At 38.9% G+C, this 22431-nt stretch overlaps 1 protein-coding gene across 2 annotated transcripts in view; it reads left to right on the forward strand.

Moving 5' to 3' along the window:
* The window catches only part of LOC133653297 (solute carrier family 2, facilitated glucose transporter member 1-like), a 54187-nt gene that overhangs the window by 18017 nt on the left and 13739 nt on the right, over positions 1–22431 (forward strand). The window contains exons 2-6 of one of the 2 annotated variants that reach the window (XM_062052434.1): positions 5803–5959; positions 13449–13541; positions 15931–16091; positions 16161–16401; positions 17868–18030. In XM_062052434.1, coding sequence (XP_061908418.1) covers positions 5942–5959; positions 13449–13541; positions 15931–16091; positions 16161–16401; positions 17868–18030 — 676 coding nt within the window. In that variant the 5' untranslated portion in view covers positions 5803–5941. Of the gene's footprint in view, positions 1–5780; positions 5960–13448; positions 13542–15930; positions 16092–16160; positions 16402–17867; positions 18031–22431 lie in introns of those variants that run through there. The other variant, XM_062052435.1, reaches the window with a different exon arrangement.

Below are 22431 nucleotides of genomic sequence, written 5' to 3' on the forward strand. Positions count from 1 at the left end.
GTCATGTAGTAACATTCATAACAACATGTCATATATACATGATGTAAGTATATATGTCATGTAGTAACATTCATAATAACATGTCATATATACATGATGTAAGTATATATGTCATGTAGTAACATTCATAATAACATGTAATATATACATGATGTAAGTATATATGTCATGCAGTAACATTCATAATAACATGTCATATATACATGATGTAAGTATATATGTCATGCAGTAACATTCATAATAACATGTAATATATACATGATGTAAGTATATATGTCATGCAGTAACATTCATAATAACATGTAATATATACATGATGTAAGTATATATGTCATGCAGTAACATTCATAATAACATGTCATATATACATGATGTAAGTATATATGTCATGCAGTAACATTCATAATAACATGTCATATATACATGATGTAAGTATATATGTCATGTAGTAACATTCATAATAACATGTCATATATACATGATGTAAGTATATATGTCATGTAGTAACATTCATAATAACATGTCATATATACATGATGTAAGTATATATGTCATGTAGTAACATTCATAATAACATGTCATATATACATGGTGTAAGTATATATGTCATGTAGTAACATTCATAATAACATGTAATATATACATGATGTAAGTATATATGTCATGTAGTAACATTCATAATAACATGTCATATATACATGATGTAAGTATATATGTCATGTAGTAACATTCATAATAACATGTAATATATACATGATGTAAGTATATATGTCATGTAGTAACATTCATAACAACATGTCATATATACATGATGTAAGTATATATGTCATGTAGTAACATTCATAACAACATGTCATATATACATGATGTAAGTATATATGTCATGTAGTAACATTCATAACAACATGTCATATATACATGATGTAAGTATATATGTCATGTAGTAACATTCATAACAACATGTCATATATACATGGTGTAAGTATATATGTCATGTAGTAACATTCATAACAACATGTCATATATACATGGTGTAAGTATATATGTCATGTAGTAACATTCATAACAACATGTCATATATACATGATGTAAGTATATATGTCATGTAGTAACATTCATAACAACATGTCATATATACATGATGTAAGTATATATGTCATGTAGTAACATTCATAATAACATGTCATATATACATGATGTAAGTATATATGTCATGTAGTAACATTCATAATAACATGTCATATATACATGATGTAAGTATATATGTCATGCAGTAACATTCATAATAACATGTCATATATACATGATGTAAGTATATATGTCATGCAGTAACATTCATAATAACATGTCATATATACATGATGTAAGTATATATGTCATGCAGTAACATTCATAATAACATGTAATATATACATGATGTAAGTATATATGTCATGCAGTAACATTCATAATAACATGTCATATATACATGATGTAAGTATATATGTCATGCAGTAACATTCATAATAACATGTCATATATACATGATGTAAGTATATATGTCATGCAGTAACATTCATAATAACATGTCATATATACATGATGTAAGTATATATGTCATGTAGTAACATTCATAATAACATGTCATATATACATGATGTAAGTATATATGTCATGTAGTAACATTCATAATAACATGTCATATATACATGGTGTAAGTATATATGTCATGTAGTAACATTCATAACAACATGTCATATATACATGGTGTAAGTATATATGTCATGTAGTAACATTCATAACAACATGTCATATATACATGATGTAAGTATATATGTCATGTAGTAACATTCATAACAACATGTAATATATACATGATGTAAGTATATATGTCATGTAGTAACATTCATAATAACATGTCATATATACATGATGTAAGTATATATGTCATGCAGTAACATTCATAATAACATGTCATATATACATGATGTAAGTATATATGTCATGCAGTAACATTCATAATAACATGTCATATATACATGATGTAAGTATATATGTCATGCAGTAACATTCATAATAACATGTCATATATACATGATGTAAGTATATATGTCATGCAGTAACATTCATAATAACATGTCATATATACATGATGTAAGTATATATGTCATGCAGTAACATTCATAATAACATGTCATATATACATGGTGTAAGTATATATGTCATGCAGTAACATTCATAATAACATGTCATATATACATGGTGTAAGTATATATGTCATGTAGTAACATTCATAATAACATGTCCTATATACATGATGTAAGTATATATGTCATGTAGTAACATTCATAATAACATGTCCTATATACATGATGTAAGTATATATGTCATGTAGTAACATTCATAATAACATGTCCTATATACATGATGTAAGTATATATGTCATGTAGTAACATTCATAATAACATGTCATATATACATGGTGTAAGTATATATGTCATGTAGTAACATTCATAATAACATGTCATATATACATGGTGTAAGTATATATGTCATGTAGTAACATTCATAATAACATGTCATATATACATGATGTAAGTATATATGTCATGTAGTAACATTCATAATAACATGTCATATATACATGATGTAAGTATATATGTCATGTAGTAACATTCATAATAACATGTCATATATACATGATGTAAGTATATTATGTCATGTAGTAACATTCATAATAACATGTCATATATACATGGTGTAAGTATATATGTCATGTAGTAACATTCATAATAACATGTCATATATACATGGTGTAAGTATATATGTCATGTAGTAACATTCATAATAACATGTCATATATACATGGTGTAAGTATATATGTCATGTAGTAACATTCATAATAACATGTCATATATACATGGTGTAAGTATATATGTCATGTAGTAACATTCATAATAACATGTCATATATACATGATGTAAGTATATATGTCATGTAGTAACATTCATAATAACATGTCATATATACATGATGTAAGTATATATGTCATGTAGTAACATTCATAATAACATGTCATATATACATGATGTAAGTATATATGTCATGTAGTAACATTCATAATAACATGTAATATATACATGATGTAAGTATATATGTCATGTAGTAACATTCATAATAACATGTAATATATACATGATGTAAGTATATATGTCATGTTGTAACATTCATAATAACATGTAATATATACATGATGTAAGTATATATGTCATGTAGTAACATTCATAATAACATGTCATATATACATGATGTAAGTATATATGTCATGTAGTAACATTCATAATAACATGTCATATATACATGATGTAAGTATATATGTCATGTAGTAACATTCATAATAACATGTCATATATACATGATGTAAGTATATCATATATACATGATAATGTACCTCGTGAAGGAAAACAAGCATCTTTTCATGTCGTTCTCGCCATTTTTCGGGTCTAAATGGGCTGTGATTGCTGGTAAATCGAGCTTGTTAGGCAACGCACACACACACAGAGTTCTTACAAGCAGAAACAAGGTGGAGAAACAAGTTTAAAAACTAACAATAAAGCTTTAACAAGTGGTGGATAAAACATGGCGAGCTAGCTTTTGTGGCTAACCTCCATCCGCAGTGTTTTAGCTACTTCTAAATCACTATTCCTGGCCTCCATGGCGACAAATAAAGTCAGTTTCTTACAAGTAACATTATCACTGGAGGATGAGGAATAGCTAAACATGCTTCACTACACACCGTAGGAGGATACAATAGCTCACCGCTAACCGCAAGCCAGGGCTCTTCGATGCAAACAAATGCCATGGGTGGATCTACACCTGACATCCACTGTAATGATAACAAGTACAAGAGCCGTATCTCGTCAATACTGCACTGATTACATCAATATTTTTTATTATCACAAACCTTTTTTTTCTTCTATTCTTTATAAAGTCTTGAAATATGTCCCTGGACACATGAGGACTTTGAATATGACCAATGTATGATCCTGTAACTACTTGGTATCGACATGATCCATACCTAAATGTGTGGTATCATCCAAAACTAATGTCAAGTATCAAAGAAGAGAAGAATAAGTGATTATTACATTTGTACAGAAGTGTAGATAGAACATGTTAGAACAGAAAATAAGCAGATATTAACAGTAACTGAACAAGTAGATTATTAATCAATTGTATACAGTTTGTCCTTCATAATGTGTACAAAATAATAGGTGTATAAATGACACAATATGTTACTGCATAGACTAATTAGGAGTCTTTGTTTGTTTACTTACTACTAAAAGACAATTTGTCTAGTACGTTCACTATTTTATTTAAGGACTAACTGACAATAATAAACATACACTACCGTTCAAAAGTTTGGGGTCACCCAAACAATTTAGTGTTCGAGCCTTCATTTCTAAGAACAAGAATAGACTGTCGAGTTTCAGATGAAAGTTCTCTTTTTCTGGCCATTTTGAGCGTTTAATTGAGCCCACAAATGTGATGCTCCAGAAAGTCAATCTGCTCAAAGGAAGGTCAGTTTTGTAGCTTCTGTAAGGAGCTAAAGTGTTTTCAGATGTGTGAACATGATTGCACAAGGGTTTTCTAATCATCAATTAGCCTTCTGAGCCAATGAGCAAACACATTGTACCATTAGAACACTGGAGTGATAGTTGCTGGAAATGGGCCTCTATACACCTATGTAGATATTGCAGCAAAAAGCAGACATTTGCAGCTAGAATAGTCATTTACCACATTAGCAATGTATAGAGTGTATTTCTTTCAAGTTAAGACTAGTTTAAAGGTATCTTCATTGAAAAGTACAGTGCTTTTCCTTCAAAAATAAGGACATTTACATGTCACCCCAAACTTTTGAATGGTAGTGTATGTTTCATGTACACTAAGACTTTTTGTTACAATAAAGACAATAATGACATTTTTTGTGGTCCCCTTTATTTAGAAAAGTATGGAAACACATGTTGGTACTGGGACTACCTATTACAATATACCGTAATTTCCGGACTATAAGCTGCTACTTTTTCCCCTCGTTCTGGTCCCTGCGGCTTATACAAGGGTGCGGCTTATATACGGCCTGTTCTTCTCCGACACCGACGAAGAGGATTTGGGTGGTTTTAGTACGCAGGAGGAAGACGATGACACAATGATTAAAGACTGACTTTTCATATACCGGTAGGCTGGTTATTTTGATAACGTACAGGTGAGCACTTTGTATTACTTTGCAGCGTTGTATTATTTGTACTCTGCACGAATGCTGTTCGCCATGTCAAAGATGTGAAAGTTTGATTGAATGATTGAAAGATTTATTGTTAATAAATGGGACGCTTTGCGTTCCCAAACAGTCATCTCTGTCCCGACAATCCCCTCCGTGGTAGCAGGAACCCCTATATACTACGCTAATTACACATCAAAACCCTGCGCCTTATACAAGGGTGCGGCTTATATGTGGAGCAATCTGTATTTTCCCCTAAATTTAGCTGGTGCGGCTTATAGTCCGGAAATTACGGTATATTGATTTTGAAAATAAAAACAATACAGTTTAAAAGACAAAACACTTTCAATACTGCAACATTTTATTGTTACATTCTACCTGTTTGCTCTTTTATTCCTCTTTTTAATGTTCTTTTCCCGCCCCCGTAATATTATTTTTAGAAGGTGGCAAACTGGAGTTTTCTGGCAGAGAACTCCTGGACAATACGGGCGCTGATAAGAATGGGTGATATTATCCGTTTGACTTTGTTTTCCTTCCCCTGGGCCAATCAGCACCGTGATCCAGCCAGATCCACTTAGGGTGGAGGTCATTAAGCTGCTTACGTGAGCATCTTGGCGCTGGTCTGCACCGAGACCACTTGGACACGTCTTCATAATGCAGGACTAGAAAGCTTTTCTTCAAGTGGCTGCCATGGAGTGCAGCGGAAAGGTAAGTGTGGACTAATATTCGGTACATTTGAGCATTCCTATTGATGACTAATATCTTGGCTGGTGTTGACTGCTGTGATTGTTCCCGCCAACAAGCAAGATAACGACAGCATTTGTTAACTCTTCTTTCTTCAGCCACCGATGAGTTCTCGCCGTTCATTCCAGAACTCTGTTGATTTTGAGAGACGAGGTGTGATAGAGGAGGTTACTCTGGATGTGATATCTTCTTAGGACAAGGACTGTGGTCAAAGAGTAGGGCACAGAGAGGCTTTCCGGTAGGGCTGGGCGATATATCAAATATATATCGCGGCTTTGTCTCTGTGCGATATAGAAAATGACTATATGGTGATATTGGAGTATACGTTCTCATGCAGTTGCTTTTAACTGCGGGCATTACACTACAGGCTCTTCTCACTCTTTCTTGTCTCTCCTTCTCACAGAGACATAAAACAAGCGCACTTTCTTACAAACGTCACATACTGTCACGCGTGCAACGTCATACACCCTCGCCCAGCAGAGAGGTAGACACATGGTAACATTAGCTGTGATGCTAGCAGAGCGGTGCGAGTGGTAATACGAGAGAGAGAAGGTGCCAATCTGGTAACAAACGAAGGAAGACGTTACGGTTGGAGGAGGGAGTTGTGACGGCACAGAACCACAAGGGGGAAATATTGCTCTATGTATTTATTATAGATGTAAACAATATAATATAATAAATAATGAACAATATAATTTAATTAAATGACAAAGGAATGGCATGTGTGAACGAGAGCCAAAAGGGATGTATGGTGGAAGACTATGTGTATGTGTTGAGTATTACCATCATTGTTGGATGAGGAAGCAGACAAATCCACACAGAAGAAGAATGAATTCCCAAGAAAAACAGCAGGGGCTCCATCGTCTGGCGGTGGTTTGGCTTCAAGCGGGAAGATGTCGAACAGACAACGGTAATATGTCAAGTATGCGGCAAAAGCGTTGCTACAAAAAGTAGCATTACTGCTAATTTGTAGCATCATTTGAAAAGTCACCCGCTAGAGAACGAAGAGTGCTTGAAACTCCGCATGTCAACATCTCCGTTCGGTGCCACACCCACAAAATGCCCAAGCAACCATTTCCAGATCAACACCGTATGAAACAAATAGTCAACAACAGAAGGAGATAACGTCCGCAGGAACCTACCACATAGTGAAGGACATACACTATTTGATGTCCTATTATGCAGGAACCTACCACATAGTAAAGGACATACACTATTTGATGTCCTATTATGCAGGAACCTACCACATAGTGAAGGACATACACTATTTGATGTCCTATTATGCAGGAACCTACCACATAGTGAAGGACATACACTATTTGATGTCCTACTATGCAGGAACCTACCACATAGTGAAGGACATACACTATTTGATGTCCAATTATGCAGCTCATTTTTATTTGACACTTATTGAAATATCTTGTGTGACATCATGCACAAAAGTGCACTTTATTTGTTGTAAACTATTGTAGTGGCGTTCTGTACAAAAAGTGCACTTTAATTGAGTGTTGTTTTGATATGTCATCTTAGTGACATCATGCACAAAAGTGCACTAATAGCTTGTTTTAAAATGTCTCTGACAATCTTGCACTTTCTGTTCTGGAAATGACATGAATGTTTGTGCCACTGCTTAATAACTGTTTCATAAATACACTTTTAGTTGGGATTTCCCTCTCTGCATGAAAGTTTAAAAGTAGCATATATTAATGCAGTATGAAGAAGAATGTTTGAATGTAGACACATAGAATCATCATACTGCTGGGATTATATGCATCAAGTGTTCATTCAAGGCTAAGGCAAAATATCCACATATATATGGTGTATCATGACATGGACTAAACATATCCACATATATATGGTGTATCGTGACATGGACTAAACATATCCACATATATATGGTGTATGGTGACATGGACTAAACATATCCACATATATATGGTGTATGGTGACATGGACTAAACATATCCACATATTAATAAAAGGCCATATCGCCCAGTCCTACTTTCAGGCACTCTTTAATGGTGAACTTGGACGTGTGTGTGTGTGTGTGTGTGTGTGTGGTCTAAAGGGAACACATACAAAGAATGACTAGGATACATTCAGGCAATATAATATGCAATAATATAACATGATATGTATAATATAATATACTCTACAATGTGTTATAAAACCAATTTAAAACAGTCCATTAGAAATGAATGGAGAATAAGCACTGTTGATTGTCTATGTCGCCCTCTAGTGGTAGGATAGGGTAACTACAGTGTAACAGGAAGTATATGTCGCCTTTAAAAGGGCGAATTATCTCGTCATGCAGAAACATTGTTGCAAACAAACACTCGGTGAAGGCTCCATTTAACACATTATAGGCAGTTTAGCGTGGATAAGAGTGCTATATTCGCCGTAGACTTACGTTTGAGTCAGGAACGCACACGATGCTGTTTACACCGTCACCCACCAGCCGATATTAGGCGGGAAACGTGACAAACAGGAAATGACGTCCCAGGCTAGATCCCCAAAATAAGAGCACAGGAAACCTAACATCTTCAAATTGCGTCAGAATAAGATCAAACTTTCTGACAGAAAGTCCAATCTTGTTCCCCGTCAGCACGCCCATCTCTCCAAATGTTCAACAATGCTTGAAAGTCTTGTCAGGCTGTCAAAAGTATTATTTAGAGGTATCAAAAATATCGATTTCCTAATGAATCACGATTCTTATTAGCAACGATTCTTAATTGATTAAAAAAAAAGTTTGTAATCTGTCCTGTCCAGCCATTTAGTCGATACATATAGTCGATGTAGATGATCTATATCTGCTGTACACATGGACTTTAGAAAAGAGAAGTGTTGGCTACTTCTCTTGTTGCCTATTTGACTTTATTAAATGTTTGGGAAGCATTTTACCAAACAAAACCATTTTTATTTTGAAGTAATAAAAAAATGTATCAGAGCTGTTTATCTATTTGAAGGAGGAATGCAGCTCATCAGAGAACTTGCACCCAATGTTATTGAAAAAGTATTGATTTTGAATCGAGAATCGTTTTGAATCGAGACCCGATTCTGAATCCAATCGTTACTCACAAGAATCGAATCGAATTGTGTGGAGCCCAAAGACTCACAGCCCCATCGATACTTCCATACCAAGTCGATACCAACATGCAAAAAACACATTGATACTTGTTTTCTGTAGTATTGGCTACTGTTCACATTTGAACCGATACGGTACCGATGATCGGTGCCTATAAAAGTACTAAATTAGGCTCCCAAAGGGGGCGGGGTTGTGAAAGTCTGGAAAAAGATGTCGGGAAGCTTCAAAGACTACAAGTTGCAATACCGACCTCTGCCTGTAGGAGTCATACATCATTGTGACGTACAGTGTAGACTACAACTGAAATGGCTGTAGAGAACTACAAAACAAAAACTAAATATTCCGGTTTTAATTCCGGTTTAGGCTTTTGTGGCTAACGTCCATCCGCAGTGTTTTAGCTACTTCTAAATGACTAATCCTGGCCTCCATGGCGACAAATAAAGTCAGTTTCTTACAAGTATTATTATCACTGGAGGACGAGGAATAGCTAAACATGCTTCACTACACACCGTAGGAGGATACAATAGCTCACCGCTAACAGCAAGCTAGGGCTCTTCAATGTAAACAAATGCCATGGGTGTGTCTACACCTGACATCCACTGTAATGATACCAAGTACAAGAGCCGTATCTCAAATATTTATATATAGCCTCCCGCCACTAGTTGGCGTAGCGACTGTCACAGAGAACACCGTAACATACCGTCTTACTCCTTAGCATTAGCTTACAGTTAGAGATGGACATGACTTTGTTTTTCCGAGCATGGTTGTGCAGAAAATGAGTGTAAAGGACCGTGCTGAGAAGAGGAAGCGGGTGATATTCATTGAATTAACGAAAGAAATCGTTAAAAACATGACCGAGCGTGTCGCTAGCTAGCTTGGTGAAGCAGCTGGAGCGTAGCACCGCTAGTCTGCGGCATACTGACGCAGGATAAGTCGATAACGTCAGCCCAGGGCGTAAAAAATATTGTCTAAACATGTATCCATGAAAATATTGATAAGCGGCTGATAGTGTGTTTGACAGAGAAGCAGCTACAAGTAGATACGGTAGAAGTCCACTCTCCAAGGTAAACACTTTGCATTGTTATTACGTTACTTTGTACAAAGTACAAAAGCAGTGAAGTTGTGTAAATGGTAAATAAAAAGAGAATACAACAAATACTTTTCAACTTATATTCAATTGAATAGACTGCAAAGACAAGATATTTAACGTTCAAACTGAGAAACTTTGTTATTTTTTGACAATTTTAGCTCATTTGGAATTTGATGCCTGCAACATGTTTCAAAAAAAGCTGGCACAAGTGGCAAAAAAGAGTGAGAAAGTTGAGGAATGCTCATCAAAGACTTATTTGGAACATCCCACAGGTGAACAGGCTAATTGGGAACAGGTGGGTGCCATGATTGGGTATAAAAGTAGATTCCATGAAATGCTCAGTCATTCACAAACAAGGACGGGGCGAGGGTCACCACTTTGTCAACAAATGCCTGAGCAAATTGTTTAAGAACAACATTTCTCAACGAGGAATTTAGGGATTTCACCATCTACGCTCCGTAATATCATCAAAAGGTGCAGAGAATGTGGAGAAATCACTGCAGGTAAGCCATGATATTACACACCTTGGATCCCTCAGGCTGTACTGCATCAGAAAATGACATCAGTGTGTAAAGGATATCACCACATAGGCTGTTATGGGTTGGAGGAGGGAGTTGTGACGGCACAGTTCCACAATGGGGCAGTAAAGCTCTATGCTTTATTTATATATATATATATATATATATATATATATATATATATATATATATATATATATATATATATATATATATATATATATATATATATATATATATATATATATATAAAAAATAATAAAACAATAATAATACAAACTAAGGAAATGGAGTGTGAACTAATATCCAAGAGTGTGTGGTGTAGATTAGGTGTGGGAATTACTTGAGTGTTTTACCGTAGTGTTGAATGGAGAGCGGGGACAAAGCCGAGGAAGGTCCGTGAGACAAGCCGTGGGGCTGAGAGAGAGGTGTCAAGAGGTCCGTGTCCAGGCGGGAGGTCGAGATCCAGGAGGCAGTCCGGGGAGCAGGGCGGGGAACGAGGAATGACGAGACACACAGCAACGTTAACACGGGAACGGAGGTCTGCGGTAGGATCGACAAGGTGGACACGAGACAATCAAAATGACGGGGGAAGAAAAACAGAGAGAGAGAGAGCAAGATTGCATAAGGCACGATGATTGCTCACTGAACGCCAACAGAAGGTTATGTTCCAGCGAGGGGTGGCAGGTTGTGCAGGCTTTTGAAGGCAGGTCTGATCATCAGCTCCAGATGTGCAGATTGCCCACGATTGATTGCAGCTGTGCGCTCTCGGAGCTGCGCACAGATGAATGCGCACTGACGTGCCCCAGGAGTGTGACACCCTCACCCTACTGCATCAAAAAGCCACATCAGTGTGTAAAGGATATCACCACATGGGCTCAGGAACACTTCCGAAAACCACTGTCAGTAACTACAGTTGGTTGCTACATCTGTAAAACTCTACTGTGCAAAACCAAGGCAATTTATCAACAACACCCAGAAACTGGGCCCGAGCTCATCTAAGATGGACTGATACAAAGTGGAAAAGTGTTCTGTGGTCTGACGAGTCCACATTTCAAATGTTTTTTGGAAACTGTGGACGTCGTGTCCTCCGGACCAAAGAGGAAAAGAACCATGGGGACTGTTCTAGGGTGAAAGTGTAGGAGGCAGCATGTGTGATGGTATGGGGGTGTATTAGTGGTCAAGACATGTTCTAGGGTGAAAGTGTAAAAGGCAGTATGTGTGATGGTATGGGGGTGTATTAGTGGTCAAGACATGTTCTAGGGTGAAAGTGTAGTAGGCAGCATGTGTGATGGTATGGGGGTGTATTAGTGGTCAAGACATGTTCTAGGGTGAAAGTGTAGGAGGCAGCATGTGTGATGGTATGGGGGTGTATTAGTGGTCAAGACATGTTCTAGGGTGAAAGTGTAAAAGGCAGTATGTGTGATGGTATGGGGGTGTATTAGTGGTCAAGACATGTTCTAGGGTGAAAGTGTAAGAGGCAGCATGTGTGATGGTATGGGGGTGTATTAGTGGTCAAGACATGTTCTAGGGTGAAAGTGTAGAAGGCAGCATGTGTGATGGTATGGGGGTGTATTAGTGGTCAAGACATGTTCTAGGGTGAAAGTGTAGAAGGCAGCATGTGTGATGGTATGGGGGTGTATTAGTGGTCAAGACATGTTCTAGGGTGAAAGTGTAAAAGGCAGCATGTGTGATGGTATGGGGGTGTATTAGTGGTCAAGACATGTTCTAGGGTGAAAGTGTAAGAGGCAGCATGTGTGATGGTATGGGGGTGTATTAGTGGTCAAGACATGTTCTAGGGTGAAAGTGTAAAAGGCAGCATGTGTGATGGTATGGGGGTGTATTAGTGGTCAAGACATGTTCTAGGGTGAAAGTGTAAGAGGCAGCATGTGTGATGGTATGGGGGTGTATTAGTGGTCAAGACATGTTCTAGGGTGAAAGTGTAAGAGGCAGCATGTGTGATGGTATGGGGGTGTATTAGTGGTCAAGACATGGGTAACTTACACATCTGTGAAGGCACCATTAATGCTGAAAGGTACATACAGCTTTTGGAGCAACATATGTTGTTATCATGGACGCCCCTGCTTATTTCAGCAAGACAATGCCAAGCCAGGTGTTACAACAACGTGGCTTCATAGTAAAAGAGTGTGGGTACTAGACTGGCCTGCCTGTAGTCCAGACATTGAAAATGTGTGGCGTCTAAAATATGAGAAGGGAGACTGTTGAACAACTTAAGCTGTACATCAAGCAAGAATGGGAAAGAATTCCACTTCAAAAATGTGTCTACTCACTTCCCAAACCTTTACTGAGTGTTGTTAAAAGGAAAGGCCATGTAACACACTGGTAAAAATGCCTTTTTTGCAACGTGTTGCTGCCATTACATTCTGAGTTCATGATTATTTTTAAAGTTTCTCAGTGTGAACATGAAATATCTTGTCTTTGCAGTCTATTCAATTGAATATAAGTTGAAAAGTATTTGTTGTATTCTCTTGTTATTTACCATTTACACAACGTGACAACTTCACTGCTTGTGTACGTGTTTGTACTACATTCTCTTGTATTGTTTTTATGCAACAATGTTGTTAAAATTGTTGTGTTTTGGGCGAAGCTCTGATTCAATTGATTTGAAATCATTTCAATGGTTGACGATGTTTTGCAATGTACATTTGTGAAGTCCCAGAAGCAAATAAAGTTGTGTTATTACTGTAGTACAGTTTGATGGACGTCTTCACTATTGGCACATTGACATTCTTCTCACAGGTGACAGCCCACCTTATGATGGCGGCGGGCACGGCCGTGATTGGCTCCCTGCAGTTCGGCTACAACACAGGTGTCATCAACGCTCCTCAACATGTGAGTACAACAATTGTGTGAGGTGTGCAAACAACAACAACAACAACAACAACAACAACAACAACAACAACAACAACAACAACAACAACAAGGTGTCATCCCAGTCCAGCTCAATAAAATGAATGACAACATTCTACAATGTATGGGGGCTCAAATGGGACACAATTAAATAAATGCATCTTTAAATAATTACTGAAATGTGTCATTAGCATCCATAATTACATACATAAATGGTATTAAATGTGTGTAAAAGTACATTTATTTATTTAACCATTTAAACTATTCAATCCTTTAATTAGTGATTGGATTATTTTGTGATTGAATTAACAACTGCATGACTCAATGAAATATTTCCCGGTTTAATTATTTTACAATGTATTATTATTAATGTGTTATTATGATCTGTTAAAGTCAATCCCGGGTAACCAATCAGGTGTTAGGACACGCCCACATCTAAGCTAGGCAGAAACGGAAATAATCAAATAAATCATTCATTCATAAATTAATTAATTAAGTCATGGAATAACAAAATTAATAAATATTTCAAATATTAATTGAATATTGAAATAATTAAATGGCTAAATGTACTTTTTAATTAATTAATGACACATTCAAGTTGTTATTTAAAGATTTATTTAACTTTGTCTCCTTTGACGGATAAAATAGAGAAGTATTGAAGCACGGGTTCATGAAATAAACAAACACACCTTTAAATCATAACATCCATCCATTTCCTACCGCTTGTCCCGTTCGGAGTCGCGGGGGGTGCTGGAGCTATAATTAATGAAATTGTGAAATAATCAATTAAATTATGACATCAATCATTTATTAAACGATTAAATAATTAATTGAATTTAAAAAAATGAAATCAATAATTTATTGATTAAATAATAAAATAGTGAAATAATAAATAAAATATTGAAATACTTAATAAAATATTGAAATATAATTAAATATCGAAATAATTGACTATTGAAATACAAATGTTTTTCAATTGAATAAATGAATGACTTATTTAACAACTCATTAATGTATTTCATTCCTCTTCTAATAAATCTTAATAGTCATTTTCCGTGAGGCTCTCAGTTGAAAGAAACGTATCATCATTTTAATATTGCACAAACAATGACGTCATTGTCTGAAGAGTTATTGAACTTTGTCCCATATGAGGACCCGCTAGACCAGAGCTGGGAAAATATTTGGACTTGGGGGCCACATTGAGAGAAAAAATGTGTCTGGGGGGCCAATGTGTATAAATGATGTAGACACATTTACAGTATCTGTACAGTATGTGTGTTTCAGTCCATTTTTTCCAGGAACACTAACACCAAAAGTCACAATGTCCCATAAACTTCTAAAAACGGACCACCTCAAAAAACTGGAATGGAATTTTACAGTTTTTTACTGAATGGGACATCCAAAATGTACAGAAAGTGAGATTTACAATATGAACTATGAACAATAAAACACTGAATATTAACAACATATGAACACCTTTTCCTTCTCAGACCAAAACACAACAAAAATGTGACAAACTGCAAAATATGAATGCAAAGTGTAATAAACACCAACGATATGATATATTATCACGTGACTTAGATTACTGTAATAACTCCTGTAACACCCAAAAGTGCAGATTCCAACCATTGAAATACTTTGTATAGTTGAAGACTTCCGGTCATTTAAAAACATCACTGCACATCATAATGGCAAATACACTTTTCATGTTAAAGGTCTAAAAAAATGATGTAGAACGCCCGGCGGGCCGGACTGAAATATTGTGGACCACATGTACCAAGTTATATGGCAATGTGAAAGGTTTGAAACAGTAGCCTATAGGCACACTTTGGTAAAATGTCTCCTCTTTAGTTTTGGGCGTGCGTTAGGCTGCTAAGCTTGCTCTACTTATTTTCACCAGTATAACCATTGCTAGCATTGGTTGTAGTTGGTTTTAGTCTTTGTTTTATCAATAACACCAAAAAGGATACAATGAAACACAATTATTCCAACATTAGTCACCATGGCAATGTGAAACGTATGGAGACATCCAAATCACATGATCAAATAATTCCTCATTGGTGTTTGCATATTGTGGACTACATGTACCAAGTTATATGGCACTCTGAAAGGTTTTATTGCATATAAAGTCAACTTGTTTTTCCATTCTACTGCCACTTTAAAACTGTGCTACAAAACATCAATACAGTATTTGTTGTCCTTGTTTTTGTTGTGATCCTGAGCTGTTTGAGGTGCCAAGGAAGTCATGCAATCACAACTTGATTTGTATTGGTGAAAAAGCCTGAAAAGGTCACAACTTTCTAAAAACATCTGCATCTCGGGCCTCACCAATGCATCTTTGAATGCCAATGATGACGTCTGTTTGTGTCAGATCATTGAAGGCTTCTACAACGAGACGTGGAGCGGCAGGTTTGCCGAGCCCATCTCCCAGAGCACCTTGACAGCTCTGTGGTCTCTCTCCGTGGCCATCTTCTCTGTGGGCGGGATGTTGGGCTCCTTCTCTGTGGGCCTTTTTGTCAACCGCTTGGGCCGGTAGGAATCACCACACTGGCTTCTCCTGCCCCCACAAACCAAGCCTGATGGCTGCCATTGGGTCCCAAGGAGAAACTCCATGCTGGTGGCCAACGTGCTCGCCCTCACCGCCGCCTTGCTCATGGGCTTCTCCAAGATGGCCGCCTCATGGGAGCTGCTGATCATGGGCCGCCTGACAGTGGGGGTCTACTCTGGCCTGTCCACCGGCTTGGTGCCCATGTATGTGGAGGAGATCTCCCCGACCTCGCTGCGTGGAGCCATGGGCACCTTGCACCAGCTGGGCGTGGTCATTGGCATCCTCTTGGCTCAGGTAACTCCTTCACTTGCCACCAGGTGGTGCCAAAAAACAACTGTGGCAAAAGTTGCATTGTCCCTAGGGATGGGTGGGAAATACGCTTATTTCAGTCATATAATCCAGGGCTTTTCAACCACTGTGCCGCGGCACACTAGTGAGATACAGTCTGGTGTGCCGTGGGAGATGATCTCATTTCATCTATTTGGGTTAAAAATATTGTTTGCAAAGCAGTAATTATAGTCTGCAAATGATGTGTTGTTGTTGAGTGTCGGTGCTGTCTAGAGCTAACCGTGTAATATTCTTCCATATCAGTAGGTGGCAGCAGGTAGCTAATTGCTTTGTAGATGTTGGAAACAGCGGAAGGCAGTGTGCAGGTAAAAAGGTGTCTAATGCTTAAACCAAAAATAAACAAAAGGTGAGTGCCCCTAAGAAAAGGCATTGAAGCTTAAGGAAGGCTATGCAGAACCAAACTAAAACTGAACTGGCTACAAAGTAAACAAAAACAGAATGCTGGACGACAGCAAAGACTTACTGTGTAGCAAAGACAAAGTACATCCAAACATGACATGACAATCAACAATGTCCCCACAAAGAAGGATAAAAACAAGTGAAATATTCTTGATTGTTAAAACAAAGTAGATGCGGGAATTATTGCTCAAAGGAAGACATGAAACTGCTACAGGAAAATACCAAAATAAGAGAGAAAGCCACCAAAATAGGAGCGCAAGACAAGAAGTAAAACACTACACACAGGAAAACAGCAAATAAGTCAGGGTGTGATGTGACAGGTGGTGACAGTACACCTACTTTGAGACAAGAGCTACAGTGATGCATGCTTGGTTATGCTTTAAAGTCATATCCAACAACCACTTTTTACTGTCAACTGAGTTTAGTTTTTGAATGATTTTTGCTGGTGGTGTGCCTCCACATTTCTGCTGGTGGTGTGCCTCCACATTTCTGCTGGTGGTGTGCCTCCACATTTCTGCTGGTGGTGTGCCTCCACATTTCTGCTGGTGGTGTGCCTCCACATTTCTGCTGGTGGTGTGCCTCCACATTTCTGCTGGTGGTGTGCCTCCACATTTCTGCTGGTGGTGTGCCTCTGCATTTTTTCAACGCAAAAAATGTGCCTTGTCTGAAAAAAGGTTGAAAAACAGTGATATAATCCACCATTTTGTGTGATCAGTTTAACAGTATTATACAAACCCCGTTTCCATATGAGTTGGTAAATGGTGTTAGATGTAAATATAAACAGAATACAATGATTTGCAAATCCTTTTCAAGCCATATTCAGTTGAATATGCTACAAAGACAACATATTTCATGTTCAAACTCATAAAACATGTTTTTGTCTGCAAGTGGATTTGACCTGAATCCATACCAACAGACTTCGGTCAGTTCCTATAAAAGCAGCTAAATTGGGTATGCGTCCCTAATTGTCACGGTGTTGTTGGATGTTGACAGAAAAAAAACATGTGTTGTAGGTTTTGGGGATGGACTCCATCTTGGGGAACACCTCCCTGTGGCCCTTCTTGTTGGGGTTCACCCTCCTGCCCGCTGTTGTGCAAACCATCCTGCTGCCTTTCTGCCCTGAGAGCCCGAGGTACCTTCTCATCAACTGCAACCAGGAGAGCAAAGCCAACAGTGGTGAGAAATACGTCAAAGGGTTAGGGTTAGGGTTTAGGGTTAATTTTTAGCTTTAGGGTTGACCCTAACCCTAACCCTAACCCTAACCCAACCCTAACCCTAACCCTAACCCTAACCCTAACCCTCTCATCAACTGCAACCAGGAGAGCAAAGCCAACAGTGGTGAGAAATACGTCAAAGGGTTAGGGTTAGGGTTTAGGGTTAATTTTTAGCTTTAGGGTTGACCCTAACCCTAACCCTAACCCAACCCTAACCCTAACCCTAACCCTAACCCTAACCCTCTCATCAACTGCAACCAGGAGAGCAAAGCCAACAGTGGTGAGAAATACGTCAAAGGGTTAGGGTTAGGGTTTAGGGTTAATTTTTAGCTTTAGGGTTGACCCTAACCCTAACCCTAACCCTAACCCAACCCTAACCCTAACCCTAACCCTAACCCTAACCCTAACCCTCTCATCAACTGCAACCAGGAGAGCAAAGCCAACAGTGGTGAGAAATACGTCAAAGGGTTAGGGTTAGGGTTTAGGGTTAATTTTTAGCTTTAGGGTTGACCCTAACCCTAACCCTAACCCTAACCCAACCCTAACCCTAACCCTAACCCTAACCCTAACCCTAACCCTAACCCTCTCATCAACTGCAACCAGGAGAGCAAAGCCAACAGTGGTGAGAAATACGTCAAAGGGTTAGGGTTAGGGTTTAGGGTTAATTTTTAGCTTTAGGGTTGACCCTAACCCTAACCCTAACCCTAACCCAACCCTAACCCTAACCCTAACCCTAACCCTAACCCTAACCCTAACCCTAACCCTCTCATCAACTGCAACCAGGAGAGCAAAGCCAACAGTGGTGAGAAATACGTCAAAGGGTTAGGGTTAGGGTTTAGGGTTAATTTTTAGCTTTAGGGTTGACCCTAACCCTAACCCTAACCCTAACCCAACCCTAACCCTAACCCTAACCCTAACCCTAACCCTAACCCTCTCATCAACTGCAACCAGGAGAGCAAAGCCAACAGTGGTGAGAAATACGTCAAAGGGTTAGGGTTAGGGTTTAGGGTTAATTTTTAGCTTTAGGGTTGACCCTAACCCTAACCCAACCCTAACCCTAACCCTAACCCTAACCCTAACCCTAACCCTCTCATCAACTGCAACCAGGAGAGCAAAGCCAACAGTGGTGAGAAATACGTCAAAGGGTTAGGGTTAGGGTTTAGGGTTAATTTTTAGCTTTAGAGTTGACCCTAACCCTAACCCTAACCCAACCCTAACCCTAACCCTAACCCTAACCCTAACCCTAACCCTAACCCTAACCCTAACCCTCTCATCAACTGCAACCAGGAGAGCAAAGCCAACAGTGGTGAGAAATACGTCAAAGGGTTAGGGTTAGGGTTTGGGGTTAATTTTTAGCTTTAGGGTTGACCCTAACCCTAACCCTAACCCTAACCCAACCCTAACCCTAACCCTAACCCTAACCCTAACCCTCTCATCAACTGCAACCAGGAGAGCAAAGCCAACAGTGGTGAGAAATACGTCAAAGGGTTAGGGTTAGGGTTTAGGGTTAATTTTTAGCTTTAGGGTTGACCCTAACCCTAACCCTAACCCTAACCCAACCCTAACCCTAACCCTAACCCTAACCCTAACCCTAACCCTAACCCTCTCATCAACTGCAACCAGGAGAGCAAAGCCAACAGTGGTGAGAAATACGTCAAAGGGTTAGGGTTAGGGTTTAGGGTTAATTTTTAGCTTTAGGGTTGACCCTAACCCTAACCCTAACCCAACCCTAACCCTAACCCTAACCCTAACCCTAACCCTCTCATCAACTGCAACCAGGAGAGCAAAGCCAACAGTGGTGAGAAATACGTCAAAGGGTTAGGGTTAGGGTTTAGGGTTAATTTTTAGCTTTAGGGTTGACCCTAACCCTAACCCTAACCCAACCCTAACCCTAACCCTAACCCTAACCCTAACCCTAACCCTAACCCTCTCATCAACTGCAACCACGAGAGCAAAGCCAACAGTGGTGAGAAATACGTCAAAGGGTTAGGGTTAGGGTTTAGGGTTAATTTTTAGCTTTAGGGTTGACCCTAACCCTAACCCTAACCCTAACCCAACCCAACACTAACCCTAACCCTAACCCTAACCCTAAACGTAACCCTAACCCTCTCATCAACTGCAACCAGGAGAGCAAAGCCAACAGTGGTGAGAAATACGTCAAAGGGTTAGGGTTAGGGTTTAGGGTTAATTTTTAGCTTTAGGGTTGACCCTAACCCTAACCCTAACCCTAACCCTAACCCAACCCAACCCTAACCCTAACCCTAACCCTAACCCTAACCCTCTCATCAACTGCAACCAGGAGAGCAAAGCCAACAGTGGTGAGAAATACGTCAAAGGGTTAGGGTTAGGATTTAGGGTTAATTTTTAGCTTTAGGGTTGACCCTAACCCTAACCCTAACCCAACCCTAACCCTAACCCTAACCCTAACCCTAACCCTAACCCTAACCCTAACCCTAACCCTCTCATCAACTGCAACCAGGAGAGCAAAGCCAACAGTGGTGAGAAATACGTCAAAGGGTTAGGGTTAGGGTTTAGGGTTAATTTTTAGCTTTAGGGTTGACCCTAACCCTAACCCTAATCCTAACCCAACCCAACCCTAACCCTAACCCTAACCCTAACCCTAACCCTCTCATCAACTGCAACCAGGAGAGCAAAGCCAACAGTTGTGAGAAATACGTCAAAGGGTTAGGGTTAGGGTTTAGGGTTAATTTTTAGCTTTAGGGTTGACCCTAACCCTAACCCTAACCCAACCCAACTCTAACCCTAACCCTAACCCTAACCCAACCCAACCCTAACCCTAACACCAACCCCAACCCTAACCTCAACTCCAAACCTAACCCTAACCCCAACACCTAACCTCAACCCCAAACCTAAGCCTAACCCTAACCCCAACCCCAACCCTAACCCTAACCTCAAACCCAAACCTAACCTCAACCCCAAACCTAACCCTAAGCCCAACCCCAACCCTAACCCCAACCCTAACCTCAACCCCAAACCTAACCCTAACCCTACCCCAACCCTAACCCTAACCCTAACCCCTCCCCCAACCCTAACCCTAACACCAACCCTAACCCTAACCCTAAATCCTTACCATAAACCTAAGCCCAACCCCAACCCTAGCCCTAACCCCAACCCTAACCCTAACCTCAACCGCAAACCTAACCCTAACCCCAACCCTAACCCTAACCCTAACCTCAACCCCAAACCTAACCCTAACCTCAACCCCAAACCTAACCCTAACCTCAACCCCAAACCTAACCCTAACCCCAACCCCAACCCTAACCCTAACCTCAACTCCAAACCTAACCCTAACCCTAACCTCAACCCCAAACCTAACCCTAACCCTAACCCCAACCCCAACCCCAACCCTAACCCTAACCTCAACCCCAAACCTAACCCTAACCCTAACCTCAACCCCAAACCTAACCCTAACCCTAACCCCAACCCTAACCCTAACCTCAACCCCAAACCTAACCCTAACCCTAACCCCAACCCTAACCCTAGCCCTACGTGTCGTTAGCAAAAGAATCATCAGTCACTATTGAACATTACAATGCCATATTCATGTTAGAGACAAGGTAACGAGGTAAATACATGGGTTTCTGTTAGCGGACATTACCCATAATCCTTCACTGCGGCCGCCATCTTGTGTGTCATAACTTTGTTTATTCGCCTGTGGAAGTTTTCTACACATTTGTCACACTTTTGCTTGCACAATGACGTCAACTTGGGGACATTTGAAAGAGGACGTGAAAGTTAGATGGGGTTTGTAAAGCCAACTTTTTTACAGAAGTTGAAGGACATCATGCGATAAAGATCTGTATGAGATGGGAAAAGACTAGGGTTGCAAAGGGATGGAAAGTTTCGGGTAAATTTCCGGAAACTTTCCGGAAATTTACCCGAAACTTTCCGGAAATTTACCACAGGAAGTTAAGCTCGGGAAGTTTGGAAATGTTGACCATTTTTGGATGATTCAAAGTTGGCCAGCGTCCATCTTATTGTGTAGAATAAGATGAGAAGCGTGTAAAAGACTAATGCAATGCCACACACAGATATAAATAGTCAGCTAAACAATTGGAGTAGTCTTTAACAATATTTGACTGATGGACAAATGAATAGAAATAGGCTAGATGAATAAATGAACATGCTAAATCAAACTATAAGCTACATTCTTGTATGACAACAGAATGGCTAGCAGAACAGAAGGCAGAGGAAACTACACCTTTTCATTTAGTTGAACTTTACACATCACAAGAAAGGTACATTCGGATTGCTAACGTTGTTAGCATAAATGAATGGGATTTAACATAGAGAAAATGAGCATCACGGCTAACGGAGAAATATTTTGATGTGACAATCTACA

The sequence above is a fragment of the Entelurus aequoreus genome, linkage group LG07 (genome assembly GCF_033978785.1).
Source record: "Entelurus aequoreus isolate RoL-2023_Sb linkage group LG07, RoL_Eaeq_v1.1, whole genome shotgun sequence".
Lineage (NCBI taxonomy): Eukaryota > Metazoa > Chordata > Actinopteri > Syngnathiformes > Syngnathidae > Entelurus > Entelurus aequoreus.